This window comes from Athene cunicularia (genome assembly GCF_003259725.1).
Source record: "Athene cunicularia isolate RWA chromosome 7 unlocalized genomic scaffold, athCun1 chr7_part1, whole genome shotgun sequence".
Classification (NCBI taxonomy): domain Eukaryota; kingdom Metazoa; phylum Chordata; class Aves; order Strigiformes; family Strigidae; genus Athene; species Athene cunicularia.
Window position 1 is genome coordinate 29,949,476 of NW_020799107.1, and position 26,920 is coordinate 29,976,395.

The following is a 26,920-nucleotide window of genomic DNA, read 5'->3' on the forward strand; positions in this document are numbered from 1 at the left end:
AAGATAGACAGCTTTTCAATTCATCTTGCTTCATATGAATTTAAGATAATATATGAGAGAAAATTAATTTGATTTACCCTTTTGCTGCATGTCTTTCCATCATTCCAAGTGTAGGAGGAACCACTGGAATATTCACTGCAAGCACTTGAGAGGGAGATTTCACTGCTACTGCAGCTACTCCGGGGATACAGGCGGCTAGGACCTGTCATATTTAATTGACCCTGGCATTTCAACACAGGTATACTGGATTTCACGTTCTTCTGGCATTCCTAAAATATAAGAAGAAATAGAAATATCTTATGTGTGGAAAAAGAGCACTTCCCCTTGATTAAGAAGGACAAAGAAAAAGCACGTAAGCTACTTGCACCTTCCTGTTGTGCCATTAATACCTGGTGAATTTAATAGAGAGAACTAAATTTAAAATTGTTAACACTTTCATTTGGCGGTGGAAAAATCCACAGTCCTCCATGTTTTCTTTTTTATTCTTGAGCCAGTATTCTGCTCTTCTTTTGCTAAAGATTATTCTGAGTCTATTTGAATTATGCTTTGTACATAAGCAGTGTGCTCCAGTAAGATACAGACAACAAAGTTATAAGAATACAAGTACATCTTGACAACTGCATTATAGCCCTACAATGTAACAGATGAGGCTGTACACCCTGGACAAGGTAAATTAATTTAGTATCCCAACCAGAATGTCCACTGAGAATGGAATCTCTCCATTACAGTCTAATTTTGGTCTCCTATCTAGTTCAAAGCTTTGTCTAAGAAACTCTCTGACGTAGGACAATCCATCTTTGTGTCGCTCGCAGACAGTTGAAGCCTCTTGCTTATGCAATTTATTGACACTTTATGGCTGCCTTTAGTACTTGTGTAGTTATCGCCCCTCTCCAAATGCAATTTCAGCTGACTGTGACTAAGTGCCAGCTTTGAGGAAAAGAGTAATGAAGAGCAGATAGCACTTTAGGTAAAATATTAAACCTCTGTAGAAGTATCTAGGATGCCTTTAATTTGTTTTCAAACTAATACTCTTGTGCCTAACAGTGTTAGAGCTTCTTTAATGTTAAGTGCCTGCACCATTCTGTTATACTATTCTCCAGTTTCCTTACAGAATCAGAGATATTCTTAATTACCAGGAACACCAGACAGAGTGACATGACTCTCTTTTATAAAACTTTGCTTTAGATTTCATTAAGACAAGCTCAGACAATATTTACTGATTTTTTAATGTAGGTATTTCCCAAATTAATTTTGCTTAGATGAAAATTTTACCTTTATATTCAGGAAGGAAGACACAGGAAATATAAAGTTATTTAATCCACAACACAATTACCAAATCCGTATATGCAGTAGACACAGCTTCTTCGTGCAAATCTCTGGAAAAATGCTCAATTTGTAGGCGCTTTTCATACCCTAACATGTTTGTTGGCCTTCTGCTAATTTCTTCCACTTATTCCCCCATGTCCTCCCATTTATTACTACTAGGGTTGAACCTTTTTTCAGTTAAATGGGAGAGAGCAGGATTTTTACTGCTGAGGAGTTCATCAGTACAGCTGTTCATTGCTCAACTGACATAATAATGTTCTGTTTTTGACAAACGTAACTACAGGGCAAATCATTACTCTCTGTCACAGGCAAAACCTATGAATGGGAAAATCATTTAGAGGTAGCAAGAGCACATTTCACCTCTGGGAGTTATTGGTACATGTTCTCCTAGGAAGTCAAATGGATGCAGGAGGAATAGCCTTTAAATACACTGGATACCCTGGCTCTGGGAAGAATACATCTTTCAGCATCAGAAGCAGGCTGATGTCTGTGTTTTTGGCTCTGAAACAGACTTTCTCGCTTTGTTGAGACAAATTACTCTTTATTTCTGACATCATGGTTCCCATGGGATACCCTCTCTCATCAGCTTTCTCAGCTCTGACGGTGTCACTCCCTGTAAGGTTGACTGTACAGAGGCCGATGGCAGCATCCGCTTGTTCTGGCTATTTCGTTGCCTTTCTGCTGTGGCATTGGGAAAACATGTCATGTCAAATTTCTGCCCTTTATACTAGGCTATGTCCCAGTCATCACAGTGTTTAAGGGAAGGATGCCTGTAAAATCCTTTCCTATAAGAATCTCCTGTAGGAGACAAGAGGAGATCACAGCATACTGACAATACTGCCTTCCCTTCCTGTCATCTTCAGCTGGTCTAAGAGCCTTTCCATCCCCTCTCCTCATTTCCATTGCACCTAAAGAGAGGAGAGAGGCATTTGGTCCTACAGTTTGAGCAATGGGAAAAATGGAGATATCTAAGCAAAGCAAAAGGACAGTATATTACTATAATCATCTCTATTGTTTAAGAGATGAGAAAATGTGCAAAAAATATCATGCCATTACATATTCTGAAGTAGGATACCTACCCCATTTCTAGATTGCATTCAGACCATTAAAGAGAGAGTGGAATTTTCTCCTGCAATTTGCCTTTATTCTCTAAATTATCTGAGAGAGTACTTTGAATAGTGTGTTTATGATGCATTAATTAAATATATTTAACTTGCATATGGGTATAATAACTGACATGGCAAAATTTTAGTTTTTTGCAATGACGACTCTTAAGTTATTACCTTTAATGAAATTAGAGTAAAAAGGCCTGAATGTAGTATTACAATTGAAATACATATTTTTTGCTAGAAATCACAGAAAATTTTAAGAATCACACTATTAAAGACATAAAACTCTATATTAGAAAACCCTAACCTGAAGGCTTAATTACATATAATGCAAAGGGTCGTTAGCATTTTTGTGAGCCTTTGAAACAATGCCTTTTCATTAAAGTATGTATTACAAAGGAGATTACATTTTTGTGGACACTACTATACTTCAAGATCAAAGGCACATACAGGTTCAATGTTCTGTTCTTGTCCTCTTTGTTTCCCCCTATCTTTGTGTGACTTTTGTTTTTTAAGCTACTTTTCTCTTTGACAATGAAACATGAAAGCCACACTGGCTAACATTTTGCCAAATAAGCACAAAGCTAACCCCATCTAAAAAAAAAAAATGCAGAGCCCATGAATTTTTAAAAGTTCATACATAATATATCATAAAAGTAGGATGAATAATACTGTGTATGGGCTTTAATAAAAAGCTCCTTGACCATTTCTCAGAGATCCTGAGATGTAATCAATACCCAAAAAGGTATACTGGGGGCACTGCTAAGATTTATGCTTTTTGGCACAGAGTGACACTATCTGCTTACTATATCAACTGAGGACACAATATTGAATTTCAGAGAACAGAAGGAAGAAGAAGTATTGTTATCTGCCTCAACAGTGTTTCAATTCAGAGATCAGCTTTATGGCTCATCCCTGACATCAGACTTCAGAGGGGAAAAGGAGGGTTCCAAATGAGGGGTACAAGGACGGCACAAAAACTCACGTGAATCTGAACATCAGCAGTTCGAGACTGCATCAGGCTTCTGCTTCGTTCTACTTCTGAAAGTAAATCTCCAGGTGAGAGGTCTAAGATGCGTGAATGGAGTTTCTGGGGGGGCAGAAGGGAATGAGAAAAGCATAAGCATTTGCCAAATATGAAGCAGATCAGCATTTTTAAAATTCCAAACTCTTGTTAAATTTCAAGGGAAATGAAGACCCTGAGGTACATGAGGATTTGTTCTCATTTGAAACGTTGCCCTTTGTGCTTACTTTGTCTAAGACTTCCTGTCTGCAGAACAGATCATTCTTCATTCAAAACAAACTCTACTTTTTCTTCTAGTCACTGTTTTGCAACTTATCATTACTTCACATGCAACAATGACAAATGAACACAAGCCTCACCATTATCCACAGAGTTTGACAGGTTTCAGGAAGAAAGCATAAAAATGAACTACAAAATTAACATTTATAAATCAATCAACATGTTAATGTTGTTTTATTTACGAGCTGTTACACTTTGAGTGAATGATTGCAAAAGTGACCCTATTTTTAAACAGCATTGATCTGCTGAAGGCCTCCTTTGCACACATTTTAACTCAAAGTCATTAATGTCATCTGTTAGGAACAATTAATGTGAATAGAAAATAATTGCATCAGGGAGCTAGGGACTCAGAGGAATTTGTGCATTAATATTCACATGCTGTTCGATTATATACACAGTTCTTTTTTCAGTTTTGCATGGAAGGATGGTTAAGCTTGTGCCTTTTCCTCCATGTCCACCTGTATACTAATTACTAAGGCTTTCAGTGTGCATTAAGTCTGATTTGTTTTAATTACAGTTTCAATAAAATCCATGATTTATGTGAATGTCTTGGCCGATGACTTCAAAAGAAAAAATATCTGCAGTCTTGTCAGTCATCGGACCAACATATCATGTAGAAGGCAGCATGGATCTGACTCACAGTCCATTGAAATCAATGAAAAAGGACTTACAAAACAAAACAAAAGGACTTTGGATCAGGCTCTTTTCATTTTCCCATAAATTCTCCATGCTTGCAACCTGAGAGACCACATCTGCCCCCTCCTCAACACAGGGTGCTCAGCTTAAAGGAACAAATAGTGCAGACGCTGCCAGTGCCCTTTGCCAGGGGGACCCTGTGAAGGATGCAAACCATGGAGACTTGACCTGGCTGCATGAGTGGCCCATCACCCTCTCCATCCAAAAAGCCTGGTCAAAGAAGGAAAAAGAATCTGTAGCAACAGATTCTTCCACACTGTGCAGTAATGACAAGACAGTTCTTTGCAGGGCCCTGAAACATCAGTCACACAGTATCTTATGCCCAGCTACTCCCCAGCCTGCTCTCTTGGTACCCACTGCAGAAATTAATCTGCTAGAGAACAAAGCAGGTGGCCATTCCTACAGCCTTTGTTAATCTGCATGATGTGCTTCAGGCATCTATTCCAGACAATCTAGCAATTTTAAAAAAACACTACTAATTATAAATTTGGGAGTACTTTCTGAAGAGTTACATACTAATCCAGGTTACTATCTGTTGCAGACAGGTTATGGAAAATATTTTCAATGATCAATATTGTGTATAAATGTATTCTGTCCAATATATTGTTGAACAGATTAAAATGCTACAAGCACTCAGCATCCAAGATACTTTACATTATAAACTACATCCAGGCTATGTGTTTTTTACCATCAGTGATGCCTATCGCCTAGTTATTTGGCATGCAGCTTTCAAAGTGTTATTACTAGAGTTACTGTCAGGTGTTTGTTCAAGATTTAAGCTCCAGGTAAAATGCCTTCCCAAACTCACAGACTTACTGACAGTACATGTGTTATTCTTGACAATAATTCCAACTGTACTGTTGAATCACCAGAGAATTCTACTGTTTTCAGAACCAGGAGTCACTGATGTTATAGTCATGTACTTGCTCTTTACAGAGGAATTAATTAGTTTCTTCAGTGAAACCAGTCACCTAATTTTTGTTTCAGAGATATTTTAGTGAAAGTTACTGTAGCTAGATCTGTGCATTAGAGATGATGACTTGGGATATCTGAGATGGATGAACATTTATGCCTTTATTTTCGCAGAAAAACGTATCTGAGAAATAGTACTATGGGAGTTCTGCAGTTGTAAAACTTCCATTTTTGCAACAAGACATTTTAAATACTTCATTACATAATGGGAACATATATGCATCTCAATAAGGGAAACTAAATGTACTCCTATAATGTCATTCAACAGAATTTAGTGTGCTGCTCTTATTGTCCATATCAGACACAAGACCAGAGATCAGCCCAATTGGAACAGGCAGAAAACAATTTTTGGCCAGTGATAAAATGTACTCCAGCAGAGCACGCTGTGAATGGCTTAGAGTTATGGGGCTCCCTCCACACTGGCTCAGTGACCAAAAGGGCTGGGCTGCACATGGGTCATGCTGTGTTTGAATCATCTTTGGCAGTGTTAAACCCTACAGAACTGTAATAACAAAGGTAAATCAACAGACAAACGATTAACACAAAAGGAAAGCGTGGTCTCAAGGTGCATAATGTGATTATATTTCTGTATCAAATGAGATCATCACACTGGGAATATTTCCCCGCACACATATGCAAATAAACTAACAGACACATGGTCAGCACAATGACTAGCAGTAACAAAAAGCATAACAAAGTTTGAAATCATTAATTAAATATAGCCACACAGCACTGAAGCAAGTCATCCAATTACAAAAGAAAAACGATAAGAAAATTGTTTTCCTTTCATTTATTTTTTTCTTTTTCTCTCTCCATTTTCTAATTAAAAAATGGGAAAAACTCTACTATTTGTTAAAAAATCTCATTAATGATCCACTTAAAATCAAGTAACAGATTTGACCAGGTGCATTGGTGAAAAAAGGGAAAATGTAGGCCCTCTCCAGAAGGAAATGGGAGACCTGGCTACCCAAGATATGGAGAAGGCTGAGGTACTCAATGACTTTTTTGACTCAGACTTCATCAACAAGTGCCCCAGCCAAACCATCCAAGTCGTAGAAGGCAAAGGCAGGGACTGGGAGAATGAACAACCACCCACTTTAGGGGAAGATCAAGGTCAAGGACATGTAAGGAACCTGAAGGTACACAAGTCCATGGGACCTGAGGAGATGCATCTGCAGGTCTTGAGGGAACTGATGGACGAAGTGCCTAAGCCACTATCCATCATATTTGAGAAGTCGTGGCAGTGCAGTGAAGTTCCTGCCATCTGGAAAAGGGGAAACATAACCCCCATATTTAAAAAGGGAAACAAAGAAGACCCGGGGAACTGCAGGCCAGTCAGTCTCACCTCTGTGCCCAGCAAGATCATGGAGTGGATCCTCCTGGAAACTATGCTGGGGCACATGGAAATAAGGAGCTGACTGGTGACAGCCAACATGGCTTCACTTAGGGAAAATTCTGCCTGGCAAAACTGGTGGCCTTCTACAACGGGGTTATAGCATTTGTGGGTAAGGAAAGAGCAACTGATGTCATGTACCTGGACACGTGTAAAGCATTTGACAGTGTGCCGCATGACATCCTTGTCTCTAAATTGGAGAGACATGGATCTGATGGATGGACCACTCGGTATGTAAGGAATTGGCTGGGTGGTCACACTCAAGGAGTTGTGGTCAACGGCTTGATGTCTGAGTGGAGCGCAGTGACGAGTTACATTCCTCAAGGGTCAGGGTTGGGACCGGTGCTGTTTAACATCTTTGCTGGTGACATGGACAGTGGGATCGAGTGCATATAGCAGGTTGAGGGAGGTGATTCTCCCCATCTACTCCGCTTTGTGAGACCCCTCCTGCAGTGCTGTGTCCAGCTCTGGGGACCCCAACAGAAGGACACAGACCTGCTCAAGTGGGTCCCAAGGAGGCCCCAAAGATGCTGAGGGGGCTGGAGCACCCCCCTGTGAGGACAGGCTGAGAGAGTTGGGGGTGTTCAGCCTGGAGAAGAGAAGGCTCCGGGGAGACCTTGTAGTGGCCCTCCAGTACTTAAGGGGATCACATGAAGCTGGGGAGGGACTCTGCATCAGGGTGTCTAGGGACAGGATGAGGGGTAATGGTTTTAAACTGACAGAGGGTAGATTTAGATTAGACCCAAGGAAGAAATTCTATCCTGTGAGGGTGGTGAGACACTGGCAGAGGTTTCCCAGAGCAGCTGTGGCTGCCCCCTCCCTGGCAGTGTTCAAGGCCAGGTTGGACGGGGCTTTGGGCAACCTGGGCTAGTGGAAGGTGTCCCTGCCCATGTCAGGGGTCTGGAACTAGATGATAAAGGTCCCTTCCAACCCAAAACACTCTATGATTCTATTCTATGATGATAGTGCTAACTATGTATCTTGATTCGAATTTCTTCTCAGGTACACAAAATGTAGTTCCTCTTTTACGGTTATTTTCAGATGACAGTCACATAACTAGAACAAGGAGCTCCTGCTGCCTTGAAAATTGTACAATATTAAAATCACTATTGATGCTATCATGATGCAATGCAACAAAAGGTAGACTACAGCACAGAATGACTTCCACCGAGAAGATGACATAGGTTTAAAAGAATATTTAAATATGAAACTGAGGATTTAGAACTATAAATCTATGTCACATGCCCCACTTGTTGGTGTCCTATATAATGATAGGGAGAAACTGGGCAATATTTGTACATGGTGGGGAACATCTGGGCCCCTTTGAGCACAGGAAACCATCAGGAGCACTGGAGCGCAGAACAGAAAACCCTTATGGAAATGAATACAGCACTGGCTGGGTCAACTTGCTTGGAAATTACCCTGTACTGGGTACTGCTGGGGCAAAAGCGGACTGAAACGGTCATAGTGTCTCAGCTAGACTGGACCCATGTCTCTACAGAAAGCAGGTGCTGAGATGTACATAGGCCAGGGCAGCGCAGAAAGGGCCTTTCTGTGGCTGCCTGTGACCAGTAACAGGGAAGTTCCACCTTCACCTGTGAAGATTGATGCAGAAAAGGCTGTGCCCTTTGTGGCTCAATGTCAAGATTAACTCCCGTAACCCACATAAAAAATAAAAACAAAGTAATTGATAATTTAGGTGGAAACCTATTATATCAAGTGCAATAGGAAATACAATTATCTGGCAGGCAGATAACCAATCCATCAAACAGTAGACCAGTTTCCCCTCCCCCCAGCAGCATCCTTATTAAGGCTTTCTAGGAAGATAAAAGGCGGCTACTACCTGCTGGCCTGAGGCACTATTACAGAGAGACTCCCCTAACTATTGTGCCTCTTGACTGTATCTGTGCAGAATATCTATCAGTTCCCATCTCCTTTTTGAAACATCTAATGGCCTGCAGCATTGCCAGAACAATTTTCAATGAATTATGCCAAACTGTACACGGCTCTCCAATATTGGATAAGTTAATTGCTATTAAATCAATTGGCTTTGCTTTTCTCACATGAGCCAAAGTCCATCATTCACAAGAAAGAAATTCCCTCTCTAGGTTCTAAGGAGACATTTTCACCCTGGTGCTCCATGCTAGAGCTATAAATGTTTGTTTGGTGCCTGTGGCCTTCTCCCATCTTTGCTGTTATCTATCTGGGGCATCACAAACCTGAACAGGCATACTCTGAACTGCTCTCCTATATAACCTCACCACTGTAATTGGACTGGCAGGGAATACCTTTTCTGCAGCCCTCACACTGATCATTTTTAATAATTCTTTGCACGAAGAAGATTCCCCTGATGTCCACAGTCAGCAACACCACTGCTCCAGTTCTACCCATTGTACTAAATGAGTTGTCTTAGTAACTCCACCAAAAAGATGCAAAAAAATTGTGCAACACAAGAAGACTGCTGATATTGGTGATCTCTTTATAGGTGTGATGGAGGGTCATGAAAGACAAGAGCTCTTTCTATCTGACTTTTTTTTCACAATCATCTGACCTGTCTAACTTTCCTGTTCCCTTGTTCATCTTTAACTGCCATATCCATCAGAAGAATAGTGCAGCTATGAATTAATCACATTCAGGATGAGCTTTAGCTTCAAAGGTCTTGCAGAAATAGTACTCTATACTATATTTCCATTACACCATAAAAGATAGCAGATCAAAGAAAGAAAAACATATGATTAGTTATGCCATTTATGCAGTATTAGCTTATGCAGAAATATAACCTTTAATGAAACTAAATCTTGATTTTTTTTTTAATCCTTAGATACATTGCAGAGGGGATGTTCATCTGGAGATGAGAGAACATCCTTCACTCATTCACTTCATCAGAAGTTACCTAGATTAAGATCACACACTACTCAAAGTATGAAGTGCGAACTTCTCATACACTAAATACTCTGAAATAAAGGAGAAAATTATGTATAGTTAAGGAAAAATAATAAAACCTCTGAAAGAAGAAACAGAGCTTGCCTTTAGACAAATCAGAGTTTGTAATACATGCTTGTGACATATGGCAATTCTGCTTTCTAAAGAGAGCATAACAAGTGGTTGTCAACAGAAAAAAGCTGAATATGAAGCAAAAGTGAAAGCTGCAAAAAGATGCTTCCATTTTATTTAATTCTAATGATCACTAACACAGGAAATGTACTTGCAACTGTCTACTGTGCACATACAGAAATGCCTGATGTTTTATGACATATAATTGGTGCCGTGAAAATAAAATTATAATTTTTTCATCTCTTGGAAGTTATATATTTAATAGAAGAATCAGAATTATGTCCTACTTTCCTACTATTCACTTCCTATAAACAGAACTTCATGGCCACCACTGTTTAACTTTGTAGTAAACGAAAATTATTCTTTCCATTTTCACATTTTATAATGGCAATACCAATTGTCATACCGAGCACTTTCCACTAGTTAACCAGCTTGGTTAGGAACTTGCCTCCATTCTTTCAGCTGTTTACTGCATGTGAAGAAAGGCACCTTCCCAGTAGAGTTCTTGTGCGTGGTATATGGCATCCCAGATTCCTTTTTATACCTAACCTTTAGGGTAATTTCAGGGACATTTCACTGTGGAAATAGCTGTGCTTTTTTCCTTCTAATTCTCTAATAATTTGCTTTGCAATCATCATTTATCCTGACAGTGTGAAGTTACTTCTGACTGTGGCTACTTCTTATAAATATTTTAGACTAACGTGAACACCAGCATTATAGTAGTTCAGCTGCAGAATAAAGTGTGTCTTTAAGAAGCATTAGCATTCCTGTCCTTTTTACCACTTTTCAACAGTGCCTTTACATGAAATAATGTCCCCTATGCAATTATGTATTACTTCCCACAAGTCAACAGTTAATAATATGATTTTTTTGGTCTCAGTTCCAGGAATAAAACATGTTTTTTTCTTAGAAGATACATAGGAACATCCATATAGGTGTATGTCTCTCTAGATTTTCACAAGTACGTTAAAAATAGACCAAGATTTAAAGGATGAGGAAATAAGAAAACAACTTTTATTCCTGGGGGGAGGCGGGGAAGAAGTTAGGTATTTTCAAAGGAAGAAACACTAGGTGCAATACTAACTTTCCATGCTCTCAGTGTTAGGTAGTTCTGATTCTATGCTCATATTCACTGGTAGTAACATGACAGCTCAATAATTCTTCTGGATTTAAATATTTTGTTTATAAAATTTGCTACATGTTTACAGGTTTGACTATGTGAGATTATTTTGCAATGAATATCTAGACATGTTTTCACTTGTACATATAACAACCATGACCAAGGAATTGGTACCTGTGCATTTCCTTAAGCACCAAAATTTTGCATCAAGAAGCCAGGGAAAAGAAAATGGCAAACTATCAGCAAAGCATAAGAACAGAGGTTCACCACAGCTTTCTTCTAACCTTATTCTTCTGCTGCTGAACACCCCATAAATAAAGTGAATGAAGCTCTGTAATATGGGTAACAGGAGTTAGTGACAGGAGACGTTTAGGAGAACACGTGATATGTAGTGAACTTGTCAAGTTGACCTTTCTCCTACTGTTGGGCCATGCTTAACCATGAACAGGATTGGGGCTAATACGTTGCTGCTAGGGTTTTCAACAGCTGTATTGCAGGCGGCTTACCAATATAGCTGGTTGTATTTACTTTTGGAGGGAGGAGGGCATTAATACACAGCAAGTGAACCCCAGGGTAACTCTTAGAGTGGTATGTGCAAGCAATTGAAGACTGTTATTTATTGGTTTTACCTACAGCTGTGTAAAATACAGGAAACAGAAACATGCAGTATTGCTCAGTGGTAACAGGAGGAAGAGTTATACATAACATAAATATTAAAGGATTAACTGTAAAATGCATTTCAGTAAGCTAAATCAGTTCTTAGCACAAAAAAAAAAGTAAGTTTTCAGCTATTCCAGAAATTTCAAGTCAAGTGGATTTGAATTTTCCATTAATCTAATAAAAACACTTCCATGAAAGTTCTAATTTGATATTTTCCATTTGCTTCTGTTGTTCTTCCCTCCTACTAGGCTGACCTTGCTAAAAAACCTAAAAGCCTGATGATACAAAATATGCTAGATTTTAAATTCAAACTCAGTATTAATAGTGGTTTGTCAGTTTTGCTGGCAAATCCTTCAGGCGAGTTTACTGAGACTTAACTGACAACACCCAAGACAGAGTACAAGGGTATGATATTACAAACATTTGTATGGAAGATTAGGGTGCTAAAACTACATCAGAAAATCCTGCTAACAAGGCAAATCCAGCGCAAAAATATAAAACAAAGGTTTCATTTGCATCTGCTTCAGATTTTCCAGGCTTGCTCTCTATGTTATTATCAAGCCATCCAGAGATGGCAAAAACTAGTGAATTAGATTCCAAAGTAGCTCAGAAGGTTGGAAACTTATATCTTAGGGTATAAATTGGGAGGTATTAAGCAGACATTTGATGCATAAACATAAATAACATAATCTCTCTGTATTCTTCAGAGAGTTGACAACATTAATGCAAGCCTAAAATTACTCCTGTTCCAAATCCTTTAGTTTTATTAATTTTTATAAACTGCTTTAAGTAAAAGTTACAGTGAAAGACACAAAGTAATCCTCTCTGATCCCAGTTTTTCATTTTATAACTCTATCAGTGTTTTCAAGCTCTGAGACTCCAAAGTGTTCTCATTTTAATAGCACTACGGTAGGAGTCTGTAAATACTGTAGTAATAATAAAATGAGCTAATTTAATTTCTTAGGAAAATGTATGTATAAAGTTCCCTGTGGTTTATAATTACTGTAAAGTCAACAGTGTACATCAATGACCCACTAATCAGCTAGTCAGAATGTAAATAATTAATGAAATAAATGTTTTCAGTGAGCTTCCTCATGGAAAACTACTTGGAGAATGGTAAAACAGTAGTTTTGTGAGAATAGTATTCTAGAAAAGTTGAGCCTCTAATTAAGTATATATTTGTATTTAATTTGTTATTTATTTGGTACAAAACAGTAACTGTTTTTTGTATATACTGTCCCATTGATCTAATATTAATTAATATGTTAGTTTCACTTTGCTAAATATCATGTAGGTGCTATGAATTACGAGAACACCAAAGAGTGAAAGGCAGACTCCTGCACATCCTGACACCTTCTCGTTACATTTTTCATAAACAAAACCATTTTTCCTTAACATTTCAACATGGTCAGAATCAGTCTAGGAAGCAACTTTATACTGAACTGTGACAAGGAAGAACTATACCATTAATCTTTTAAGGCATGCCCTACACATGCTATCTATGCTTTAGCAGTAAAAAGATGGGTTGTGTTTTATTATTTCACTGTAGTTAAGAAATGCTTTAACATGAAAACACAGATGAAAAATACTGATGTTTCAGTCTCCAATAGGCATTGCATTATCAATCATTATTTGGGTAAAAAACTGTCTGGATGGCCAGGCCCAAAGAGTTTGGGTGAGCAGAGTTAAATCCAGCTGGCGGCCGGTCACAAAGGGGTGTCCCCCAGGGCTCGGTGTTGGGGCCACTCCTGTTTAACATCTTTATTGATGATCTAGACGAGGGGATCGAGTGCATCCTGTCAGTTTGCAGATGACCCCAAGTTGGGTGGGAGTGTTGATCTGCTCGAGGGTAGGGAGGCTCTGCAGAGAGACCTGGACAGGCTGGAGCCATGGGCTGAGCCCAACTGGGGGAGTTTCCATAAACCAAATGCCGGGGGCTGCCCTTGGGCCACAACAACCCCCAGCAGCGCTACAGGCCTGGGGAGGAGTGGCTGGAGAGCTGCCAGTCAGAGAGATCTTACCCCTGTACTCAGCACTGGTGAGGCCACGCCTCGATTCCTGTGTTGAGTTTTGGGCCCCTCACTGCAAAAAGGACATTGAATGACTCGAGCGTGTCCAGAGAAGGGCAACGGAGCTGGTGCAGGGTCTGGAGCACAGGCCGTACCGGGAGCACCTGAGGGAACCGTAGGGGTTTAGTGTGGAGGAGGCTGAGGGGAGACCTCATCGCCCTCTACAGCTACCTGAAAGGAGGTTGCAGAGAGCTGGGGATGAGTCTCTTTAACCAAGTAACAAGTGATAGGACAAGAGGGAATGGCCTCAAGTTGCTCCAGGGAAGGTTTAGACTGGATATTAGGAAGCATTGCTTTCTGGAAGGGGTTGTTGGGCGTTGGGCTGCCCAGAGAGGTGGTGGAGTCCCCATCCCTGGAGGGGTTTACGAGTTGGGTCGACTTAGCGCTGAGGGATCTGGTGTAGTTGGGGACAGCCAGTGTTAGGTCAGTGGTTGGACTGGATGATCTTCAAGGTCTTTTCCAACCTAGACGATTCTGTGATGATCTGACTAAATGCTACTCACTAATTTCAACACACTGCTAAATTGCTGATACTATGACAGTCAGTGATACTCCTGGTAGCGTAACATAATTTTGGACTTTCTCTTTGTGATTCCTACAGTTTAAAATTCATTTTCACATTCACTTTCTGACTATGCCCCAAAATCATCTAAAGGAATTAGGCAGACCTCAGTACTATCTTGTTATTGACATTTATGTTGATCGATGTTGGCTCTTACAGAATTGGAATCTACAGATCAATTCCCTTATTAGATTCGTTCTCAGTGCTGCCATGATCATTTTATCACCGAAGCTGCTGCCATCAAATGCTGCTTTATCACTTTATAATGGGATAAGCTGAAGCTTTCCTCTAGCACATAGTTGGAAATGAAAACTGTCTGAGCTCTGAATATTTCTTTCACAGCTTTTCAAAAATATTCTTATTAACTGCATATGTCTATTTTAAAAGCTATTTTAAACTCAATTTACCTAACCAGTAATAATTTTTGCCCACAAGAAAATTCCAGTTCTCAAGGTGGTAAAAAAAAATGCTAATACTGGAAACTGACCTGGATTTATTAATCACTTTCTTTCTGCTAAGTCTACAAGTCAGATGATAGAAAAAATAGGGCTGAGAATGAAGATACGACAGACAAAACAAAATGGTCTCAGGAATGTTAAGTAGCATTATGTGAACACACAAACACACATGCAAATGCTCAAAAAGCACACAGAAAAACAAATACATACACAAGGTTTGTTGCAAGTATTTTATCTTGTTTTGAACATATGCAGGGCCATGGTATTTTTGTAAGAGTGGTGTTACAGCTCCTGTTGAGAGAGGAGTTCATCACATTAATTTAAATCTCCGATAAAATAAATTAGCTTTTTTATTGCCAGGTTGAACTACGGGGCTATGATTGTTATGTATTGCTACAATCTAAGTCTTAATGGCATTTTAGCCCTGTGGTGGTCAAACAGAAACCATTTCAAACCTTCTAAAGGCTATTAAAACATGTGCAGATGTCTGGAAAATTAATACTATTATCTAACTCTAACCTTTTGCCTGTAGGAGGAAAAGGAGAGAGAAGGCTCAGGGAAGATGTTTTAGATCAATACATGGCAACCGAGGAGGGTAAGCACTGTTTCACATGGAAGTTCATTGGCTGTGAACAGGTGATTCAAGTGAGCAGATTCATCCTTATTTGGATTTCACTGAAATCATTCATTTACTCAGAAAAATAATTTTGAGAGATGAGGATCATTTTTACAATCCTTCTTCACTGCTGTTTCCCAAGGTCCAGCAAGTTAGACACTGGAAAGGTTCATTCATTTAAATGACAAGAGCACGAATTTGTCAAGGTTAATGTTGAACAAGCCATATTTTCCTTGCCTCAGTATTATGCATTTAAAAGGTTTCTTCATCCCTCCACCTTCTTCTTCTTTTTTTTTTTTTTTGTTTTTTTATGTGTAATACTGTTGAAATGTCAGATGGACTGAAAGCAGTTTAAAAGTAGAAGGATTTCAAGACATACTTTTATCATTAGTTTAAGGCTTTTACATACATATTTTCTCTCCAACTCTAATGCATTGCTTTTGGCTCTGACAGAATAATTTCAAAGAAGGAGAGAGTTTTTAAGAAGGTTTTCTTGAATACCTGGATACAAGTTACTTTATCCTTTTTCCTCAAAGCACTTACTTGAGGTATGGTTTCGAAAGTGGGCAGATTACCAGCTGTTATGAATTACTGGCTCGACTTCTTGTATTGAAATTAAAAGAATTTCTGCCAGATCAGGAGTTGTTCCATAGACTTCCCAAACTTTTGCTGCTTTTCAGAATTAAAGCTTCTAGAAGGTCACAGTGTGCATGTGTTGTGCTATTTCATTTCTGAAAGACTCAAATCTGACCACAAGATCTCCAAATGCAGTTCAAGTTCTGCAACATATATTCTGATAGACAAAAATTGTAGGGCTTGTGTGCAGGACAGAATACAGTTCTGTAGACCTGATGATCTGAATAAGCATCTCAAATCCTGGCTTCAGACCTCTATAATTCCACTGACCTACTCCGGAGCAGTGAGAAAATGTGGAAGGATCTTGCAAATCAGCCTGACCATGAAGGTCAAGAAATTTTAGTAAGGCTGAAACACAGGTGAGATGGGAGAGCCAGTGCTGGTACCAACAAGGAGGGTGCACCATACTGGACGATATGAGGATACAGACCTGCAGTGCCCGCATTCATCTGCACCTTGCTCCTATTGCTGTAGCCAGGAGGAACACCAGGAAATGGAAAATGAGAACTGTCAGTCATCACTCTTGGGCCAAACTGTGCTCTTGCCAGGGAAGGTACAGTGACCTCTAAGGACTATTTAGGACCTGGACCAGCCTTGGGAGTGCTAGGACCTGGCATACGACGGCACTGAAGAGAGTCCCCTCTCCTGCCCTGCTGCCAAAACCAGGGGCAGCCTGACCCCAGGCTTGAAGCAGCTGTGAGCTTTAGCTCTAGCATAGATGGCTGATAGCTGCAAACCCTTTCGGCAGCTTTCTGTGCTCAGAAGTGGTGCCAACATTTGATTAGGAATCTGTGCCCTTGCGAATTGATTGTTTTTTCACAGTAGATAAAAGCAGGGCTTAGGCGGTATTACACAGGAATTTCAAGAGGGGTCAGCTCCCTGTTTGGCACCAACTAAGTAGCCAGATTATGGAAGAGCTCAGCACAATGTCTGAACACCTGAAAGTCTGGTCCCATGTGCATGAAGAACCTAAAGACCTAAATTAAAGGTTAATTCCATTTGTTATTCCCCCATGAACTGCTGAAGACTGGTAACAGAGCTGAGTACCCATATTTCTAATTATTGTCAAGATCTCCTAAGGACCATTTAGTGGAATAAATTTAAGTGAGACTCTAAAATACAGTGCTAATCTCTGATTCATGTTCACATTTGTAGTATTTAAAAATCATAGTAATTGTGCCTAGACCTGTGCCTGTATCAATCGTACAGGAAAAGTACATAAGGTTTCTTTAGAGAAGAAATCAGAGTTAATAGTAAAAAAGCTTAAAAAAAAAAAATAAAAAGAAAAAAAAAATGTTGAAGTTCTGCTTTTAAAATATGACTGAATATAAGAATTTAGGATCAAAACACTATAAAATTAAGTAGTTCATCTCTGAAACTATATACCAGAAAGATGAACTGAAGAGTATGTGCATATTTGAGATTTTTAAAGCACTGATACTAATTCAAGATGCCATTACTTTGGCAGTCTGGTTTCCATACTTCTAATGCCCTAAGATGGAGTTTAATTCATAAGGTTGAAGATGCCCTTGTAATGCACACAGGACGCAGACACATCACTGCTCCTCCCTGCACCCAGACATCAGTTTAGTGACTAATGAAAAATGGCTTGCTCACATCCAGAGGAAGAGATGAGCACGAAAGCAATCTAAAAATGCTAAAAATACAGAAAGACTCAAGTCTGTCAATATCACATTGTTAAAGATTTAATGACAAAGGTAACTTTTCCTTTTAGCTTGTCCTTATCAAGAGAGATACCCAGATGGTAATTTAAGAGTTAAGGCACTAATGGACTCTTCAGTTTCACTGAGCACCTACGTGCTGATTTTATCTTGCAATACAGTATTTCACATTCTCAGCGAAGTAAACAGAGATTTAGTCAATAGTGTCACGGCCTTTGGATGAGAATTTGAATCTTACCAGTATCCAAACCATCATTAAAGAAGATAGGCCATTTGGGAAACAAAGGACAGCATTAGTAAAATTCAATACTAAAAGATGGGGTTGGTTCAGTAGATGTTTTATGATTCATTATGAATAACATTTTATGCTAATTACCACCCTTTTTTCTATGCACAGTATGCATAAAAATATACAAAACATATGAAGTGTATCACAGGAAAATTAATTTTTTGGTAAGAGATGGTAACAGAAAATACCCTTTGAGTAATCTCACGTGATAAAAGCCACATAGCCTAATGTTACTTTGATTCATTTGATGGAATGTTGGTGGCAGGGACTGGGAGAATGGAGAACTACCCACTGGAGGGGAAGATCTAGGTCAAGAACATCTAAGGAACCTGAAGGTACACAAGTCCATGGGACCTGAGGAGATGCATCTGCAGGTCTTGAGGGAACTGATGGACGAAGTGCCTAAGCCACTATCCATCATATTTGAGAAGACGTGGCAGTGCAGTGAAGTTCCTGCTGTCTGGAAAATGGGAAACATAACCCCCATATTTAAAAAGGGAAACAAAGAAGACCCGGGGAACTGCAGGCCAGACAGTCTCACCTCTGTGCCCAGCAAGATCATGGAGTGGATCCTCCTGGAAACTATGCTGGGGCACATGGAAATAAGGAGCTGATTGGTGACAGCCAGCATGGCTTCACTAAGGGCAAATCCTGCCTGACAAATTTGGTGGCCTTCTACAATGGGGTTACAGTGCTGGTGGATAAGGGAATAGCAACAGACATCATCTACCTGGACTTGTGCAAAGCATGTGATGCTGTCCCATATGACATCCTTGTCTCTAAACTGGAGAGACTTGGATTTGACAGATGGACCACTCAGGGGATAAGGAACTGGCTCCAACATCTTTGTTGGTGACATGGACAGTGGGATCGAGGCACCCTCAGCAAGTCTGCTGATGACACCGAGCTGTGTGGTGCGGTCGACACTCTGGAGGGAAGGGATGTGCCATCCAGAGGGACCTGGACAGGCTGGAGAGGTGGAACCGTGCAAACCTCATGGAGTTCAACAAGGCCAAGGGCAAGGTCCTGCCCATGGGTTGGGGCAATCCCAAGCACAAATCCAGGCTGGGCTGTGAGGGGATTGAGAGCAGCCCTGAGGAGAAGGACTTGGGGGTATCAGTGGATGGAAAACTGACTGTGAGCCAGCGATGTGCACTCACAGCCCAGAAAGCCAACCATGTCCTGGGCTGCATGAAGAGCAGTGTGGGCAGCAGGGTGAGGGAGGGGATTCTCCCCATCTACTCTGCTCTTGTGAGACCCCCCTGCAGTGCTGTGTCCAGCTCTGGGGGCACCAACAGAGGAAGGACATGGACCTGCTCAAGCGGGTCCAGAGGAGGCCACAAAGATGCTCAGGGGGCTGGAGCACCCCCCCTGTGAGGACAGGCTGAGAGAGTTGGGGGTGTTCAGCCTGGAGAAGAGAAGGCTCTGGGGAGACCTTATAATGGCCTTCCAGTACTTCAAGGGGACTACAGGAAAGATGGGGGAAGAAAACTCTGAGGGAGTGTAGAGATACGAAGATGGATAATGGTTTTAAATTGAAAGAAGGTAGATTAATGTTACATCTAAGGAAAAAATTCTTCCCTGTGAGGGTGGTGAGGCCCTGGCACAGATTTCCCGGAGAAGCTGTGGCTGCCCCCTCCCTGGCAGTGTCCAAGGCCAGGTTGGACGGGGCTTTGGGCAACCTGGGCTAGTGGAAGGTGTCCCTGCTTATGGCAAGGGGGGTGGTACTAGATGATCTTTAAAAGGTCCCTTCCAACTCAAGCCATTCTATGATTCTATAATGTGCAATTTAAAATTACTAGCATATTATCAGCAATTACCTGATATAATCTGAACACTTTAGACGTTTAGTGTGTTTAAATAAGAGCCATAATTCTGTATTGCTTCATGTCTGCTAAGTGCCACTATATTTAAATAATAGTAACAAAGCCAGTCATTAAATAAAATTTAAATGAAGTTTTATGTTTTGAGTGTAATAACAGATTAAATTAATCCTTTTTCTATTGTTGTTTCATATACACATACTTCTGCATAGTTATCTTCAAGTTTCAACGTCCCTAGAAAACAAAAATGAACTATGTATTTAGCTCTATTAATGCAATAAGAAGAAAATGACACATCTGTAATAATAATGTTTATATTTCTATACTGCTTTAGAATTTCAATAGATTCCTACCTTATCACAACAAGAAGCCTTCTAAATCTTTGAGTCATTTAATTTTATGCATTCTTTTGGTATTTCATTTGGGAGTTACAGAGTGTGAAATATGCACCTTGATGAGAAAGCAATTACCTAGCACACCTGTTGTTTGTGCATACTGTATTTAAGTAGGGTTTGCAGTGGCTATTATTTTATTCCACTGTGCAATCCAAAATGGGGAGGCCTTAAAATTTGTCCTGATGACATAAACTTTTATATGTAACATGTGGCTTGTACTTATCACATCACATGCTGTGATAACATTAGAACAAATCCATGATAATTTTTGCTATCAGAATGTCAGTGAGAAAGATTTTTCCACTTAGAAAGGAAACCTGAATGACTCTTGAATTAAATACACCAAATATATTAAAAAAAAAATTAAACTTCAAAGATAGAAACATACCAGACAAAAAATTATGTTTTGGTCACACAAAACATAAACACGTAATTCATAGAGTTTTCATAATGTTCACAATCCCAGAAAAAAGGCTGCCTCTAACCAGCCTCTATACTTACACATGACCATTTATGCAGGGATTTACACAGTAAGTTGCTAATACATCCTGCTAATACGTTCAGCAAACAGAGCAGGCTGAAATAGCATCCAACGGGTTAAGCTTCGTTATACATTATATATAACTACATGGAATAAAAAAAGCATATCTTTTTAATGTTTATTAGAAGTTTTAAGCACAGGGCAAGTTTGGAAACAATATAGCAATACCATTTTGTATTGTGGAACTCCATTTTTTCTTAAAATTACTCCCATACTGAATGTACACAGTAATAGGAAAAAACCATGAAAGACATTCTTGTACTTAATGAGTCTGCCCACATACTTGCTTAGGGTTTCAAATACCATATTGGATTCCTGCCACCATGTGTATCATCACTGGTAATAAAAATCTATGCATAAAATAAAGAGAAATCTGTGGTTCATGCAGTGTCAGTTGCATATTTTATTTTGTCTAAAAAATAGGCAGTAAAATCTTACTTTTATTGTTAAGGCCTGTCACATCAGTACAGCCCCACAGTTTTCTTGACAGGTGCTTACTCTGAAAAACTGTCTTTGCTCTTCAGAACAATGCCTATATATTTCTTCAAAACTTAAGAAATATTGCTCTCCTCAGTCAAAATCATTCATAAATACTTCACCAAAGATCACTTGTGGCTTTCCTAAAGATTATTTGCTAATTTGATTTACTGGTTTTGGTATCGCTTTAGCAATTTATTATCATTAAGATAATGGAAAAAGCTCATTTTTAGATCTGATATCTGAAAATTATGTATTTAAAACTGTATCACAAAATGTCATGTTTGTGTAGATACAGATAGCCTTTCAGCCCTTTTTGGAACCTTTCAAGACCAGTTAAAGTACTTGGACATATGAAATTCTAGCAGTTGGGGGTAACTTTTTTTAAAAAACATTATTATCCTCATCAGAACTACAGGCTTAGTGAGCTACTTAATATTTTTTTTTGTTTGAGAGCAAACTGGTAAGAATTCAAGTGCTGAAATAAGGAACAACAGTCTGACAAGAAGGGAGATCACCAAAACACAAATTACAGATGGAGCAGACCTATTGGGTCAGTTGATCTAACTCCCTCATAATAAAATCATGTTCTCCACTGAACCTCTAGCTGTGCTTTGTTTGCTTTAGTTTTAAGTGTTGTGAAGGATACTGCCCTACCTCTTCTCTCATACATCATGCTAAGTCCAAAACAAAAATATTCTTTTATCAGCCTGAATTAAATTTAGATCCAGTAAATAATTTTGGTAAATGTTTTATTTTAAGAATGGAAGTTTTATAGTTTCTCTATTCAGAAAACAGCACGTCAGGATTTCCCTGTGTTACAGACTGGTGTTCCTGAAGGACAAGAAAAGCCACCTCAGTCATTTCACTAACAGAATATCACAAAGCTTCTTAGAGGTCTACTCACTGTGGCCATGATTTACATACGTACAAGCATAAGTCCCTGTGACTAGAGATGGCCTGTAGAGAGCCACTGCTGTAGATGACACCCAATGGTTCTCAGTGCTCTCCCAAACATCTGCTTATCTCAAAGCCTCCTTCCAGAGCCTAATTCTTTCACGTATTATTATGCTGCTGTTCATTCAGAACTGGAAGTCATATGGCTTAGGGAGGTAAGATGCAGTTTCTTCAGATACAGATGCTTCCTTCCCTAATCACTGACTTTGGTCACCCATTCATCTAACCAGTAGGCTCTCATAAATACTTTATTTCTATAACATTTCTTCAGCATACATTTGGAGCTGCAAACAGGGCAAGTGAGAAATATGGTTTATAATGTATTATTACATGTTGATAATTTAAACTGAGATGAAATACAGAGATTTGAAGCATTATATTTCTGTAATTTCTGATGTTATTGGTGAGTGAGGACATGACAGAAATAGAAAGTAGGTACCAGTTTACTGAGATAATGCAAGACTGGAAATAATGACATCAGTATCCTCACATGAAGAAATGTTCCTTTAATTTGTTCTTGAAATTCTCAAAAACCTTTGAGTGTTCCTTGCTAGATCACTATCTTGATTTGTGATACACAGAAGCATCCTCATAATTTCTCACTGCTACCAGACTGGATGCTCTTTCTTGGGACAAGGTCTTTGTGACAGTAAATGTGCACCTTTGGCAGCCTTGATCTGGAGAAAGCACACCAGCAGGGTTACGGCCTGAAATCTTTGGAGAACTGCAAATAGTGTCAAAACCACCACCTTACTTCTTAGTAGGTGCTCTACTGGCAATGTAATTGTCGGATAAAGTTTAATGTACAAGTTTAAACTTAATATACCTCATACATGCTTTAAATTTATGTGATTACCCTTTTGTCTGTTGATACAGCCCTTGAGATTGTCGTAACTTTTAAGCAGTTTTCCACTACTGCTGAATTAGCAGATTAACAATTAGCAGATCTGAAATTAATTTCTCCTTCATGCCACCAGTCCTGATTCCTGTGTAAGTAAATATCACTATAGATACTATGACACCTGATTTTTATTTATGTGTTGATTTAGAAGAAAAGGACAGAGCTTGTTCTGGTACTGGAATTTTTCAAAGATTTGCAGATAAATTCCCTGACAATCTGAGAGGTACAAAGGAGCAAATGTGAAGCAAGAAAATAAGCAGGTCAACTGCAGAAGTTTCAAAACTTCAAATACAATTTGCTGATCTTGGTCTCAAGTCTGCCTGCTCTCTGAAGAGCCTGGAGGCACAAGGCAAGGACGAGTAGCTGGTCTCTGTGAGATCAGAATTATACTGCTGCTCAGCATATAACGATCCAGTTATTTACATATACTTTGGACTGCTGACAAACTGTTTTTTACCAGTGTGTGATGATCTTTAGCTTTAATTTCCAACCCTCAAATACCTACTTTCTGAAACACTTAAATATTTCATACATCTGATTGCTGTAAAGCAATGCAACTTCACTTTTAACCTTCTGCATTCAGACATCATCTTGTCTAACGATGTCTGAACCAGAGGTCAGACTCTGAGGGCAGATATTTCATCTCCTTTTGTCAGGTGTTAGGGCAATTAATTGCCCTCTTTTTCTTCTCATATATAATAATGTCGTTTGTGCAATTTACCCCTTCCTGCTAAGTTGTACAACTGTTACCAACTAAGTATGTACAGCTACACTCCATCTCATATGTCAGGGCACAGTTGTCAGGTTATTAAAAGAGCTAATATCAATGCAGTTATAACAAAGTAGTTATTATTTAAATTGACCTTCTGAGAATTCAGCAGACTCTGCTGTAGCATTCTAGACAAAATTTTAGACATAAAATTAAACAGTGTGGATGGTCCATGAGTAATAGATGAAACTAATTCTAGCCAGAGAAACACAAGGAGAAAATAGATGCTTCAAGAGCCCTTCTTGCTTTGTTCTGGGGTTGATAAAGTAGAATTTTTATGATGGAAATAAAATGGCAATGAAAATATAGTTTAGGATCAGAGATGTTGTAAATCTTATGATTAGAAATATTATTTTATACTTTCCCAAGTATGAAAATTTTATTACTTATTTAATCAAATAAATCAACTCAATAAATGTTGCTACTTGCCCCATTTTAACAACTTTCCCTGCATGCTTTATAAAAAAAATGTGACAGCAAATTTCTGGGTGAAAAGTGAAAGGAAGATTGCATCCACTGGAACAATTCAGCTAACAAATGTGGCATTTATGCAAACAGAGATATATAATAAAACCAAATAATGGTGATATCTATCAGAAGGCAAACCCTGATCCCTGTTATCCTCAGTAACCTTATACAAGTCATTGTTGTAAAAGAAGAATATGTAATATCAGAATCAGGTTCAGTGTCATTAGTTACATTTTCAGGTATGAGTGGAAAGAGAGGACTAACTAGAAGAAAAAGATACATAAGAAGATCTGTGTCTCAAGACTGAACAGTCTATATCAAATAAAGTCAAAACAAGTCTGTGAGATAGCTAAGAAGTGTAAAACCACTGTAATTTGGTGATTTTAATAGTTTCAAGTTTTTCTGAAGAAAACATTACATCATTTAGAAAAAATAAGGCAAAGACAGAAATATAGTGATATTGACATTTACATTTAAAAATATTTCATAGATGCTATACATGACCATAGGCAAAGCAGAAGTGCTAAGTTTCATCTAAGATTTCTTATTCCTACTCTTCTATCCTCTTTATCCCTTCAGCAACCTTCTGTATATCATCTCCACAGATTTCTCTCTTCACTTCCAATCAGTTTTGCTTTACTCAATTTTAAATCTTAGCCTGTCTATTATTCCCAACTATTTCCCCCCCTTGCTGATGAAACACAAGGTAGCTCACTAAAATGGAGTTCCTGGTTTTCTTTCCAAACTCCTTCTTGCTATGGCAGGCAGAATTTAATCTCTTTTTAGCAACCACATTAACTGAGGAAAATGAAGGTTGTTTGGGCAGAAGCTACTCTTCTGTGCTAGGTTTTAACCAAAACTTTTGCTCATCCTCAGATGATGCTGAGACAGAAACACTTTAAGAAAGCTCTTTCGGAGAGAAGATTGCCTGGATAATTTTTTTTTTTTTTTAAAAAAAAAGTGATTGGGCTCCTCCTTATTTATCTATCCTAATACTGGTTCTTTAAATCACACACTTTAGCTAAAAAGAATGTCCCCAGAAAGATAGGGTAGCTCTCAAAATTGTCTACAATACCAAAGAGATGACAAAAAAAAAATCACCTGAATTATCTCATTCTCGTCCTTACATTTTGCATCAGAGACTGTATTACTTCATCTTCTCATGACAGGAGTGACATATCCTCTGTGTCACTCCCTACAAGCAGTAAGCACACCGAAATTTCTAGTAGCAAAGAACTTACATGGAAATATACACAATCACACGCCTCAATAAAACACACACATTTCTTTTATAATGTTATTAGGCCCTTCAATTTCATTAAGTACCTACATTTCTTATAAATGCATGAAAGTATAATACTTTTAATAATACTTCTACAGTGAAGGTTTCTTGAAGCAATCATGAAAACCTTACTACATGATTTTTTTTTAAAAAATTGGTAGCAATCAGGGGTTTTTTTGAACTGTGTGAGAAGCATGAGGAAAAACAACACGGTGCAATCAGTACGGTATACAGGCCATTACTCTGCAGTCAAATTCAAACTACTTGTATCAATCTTTTCACTGAAAAAGATGTAAATGATCTGATTCTTAGAAAGAAGACACATGAATCACATATTATTTGCTTGAAATCAAATATACAAAATCTTAGGGTAATGGTTAATATTTAAAAAAATATTCTAAAAGAAATCTGTATTTCTGTTGAAATCTGAGATGTCAAGAATGTTTATGGTTTAAAAATAAGCTTGCTCTTCAATACAAGAGTCTTTGATGGTAATATACAACCAAATCACAGAAGCTGATATGCAGAAAAAGTAACCAATACTATATATTTTTAGCTTATACCCTCTTCTGCAGCATTCTTCAAAATTTATAGTTGTACTGAGTGTGAATACTCCTGGGATGAGGTCAGCATTACATAAATGGAACTGTATTGTATCAGACAGCACAGGAAAGTTGAAATGAACACCATGTGCCCCCTGCCCCTCCCCACTTAGCTGTATTTGTCGAATCACTTAGATTAGGGTGATAATTTAACAGGCATGTCCTTAAACACATATTTATACTCTTCTGTAGAGTGACAGATTTAGACAAATACTTAGCTACTGCTCTAAATCTGGGATGTATGTATTTTCAATAAGACATAATCCAAACTGTGCTTCAATTCTATGCAGACACAACAGTATTTGCTTCATTTCAGTCAGAAGGAAACAGCCTTCTTCAGATTTTACATGTCAGACTGCAATATCACAGACTACACACTATTTATTCAAGTCTGGAGTACAGTTCGAGGATAAATACCTTTCTAGAAACACATATTTACTGGGTCTTTTTTGTTGGTAAAAAAATGACATATGAAGTGTTTTACCAGAAGTTCTTAATTTTCTGATGTACACTGCAAATTGTTCTCTGGGGTTTTTTTGTTGGTTCCCCGCCCCCCCCCCGGGGGTGAAATTTGTTGATCACAAGAGTAGGGACATAACAGCAAATTTTGCTGCTGTCTGGGAGACCTGGACTTTGTGAATGTTCTTAATTTTCTTTCTTTCTCAGCCAGTAAAGACCAAGCAAGTGAAAAGGGCATGTGTGTGTGTGTGTGTGGTGTGTGCGGGAAATCTATACACATTAGTTCCTGCCAAACTGTGCA

The 26,920-nt window shown here is 38.8% G+C and overlaps 1 protein-coding gene across 11 annotated transcripts in view; it reads right to left on the reverse strand.

Annotated features, from left to right (window-relative positions):
• NCKAP5 (NCK associated protein 5) overlaps positions 1-26,920 on the reverse strand; it is a 384,106-nt gene that overhangs the window by 63,218 nt on the left and 293,968 nt on the right. For all 11 annotated transcript variants that reach the window (XM_026852923.1, XM_026852921.1, XM_026852922.1 and 8 more), the window contains 2 exons: positions 3,421-3,525; positions 78-269 (listed from right to left, as the gene is read on the reverse strand). In XM_026852923.1, the coding sequence (XP_026708724.1) occupies positions 78-269; positions 3,421-3,525 (297 nt within the window). The remainder of the gene's footprint in view (positions 1-77; positions 270-3,420; positions 3,526-26,920) is intronic.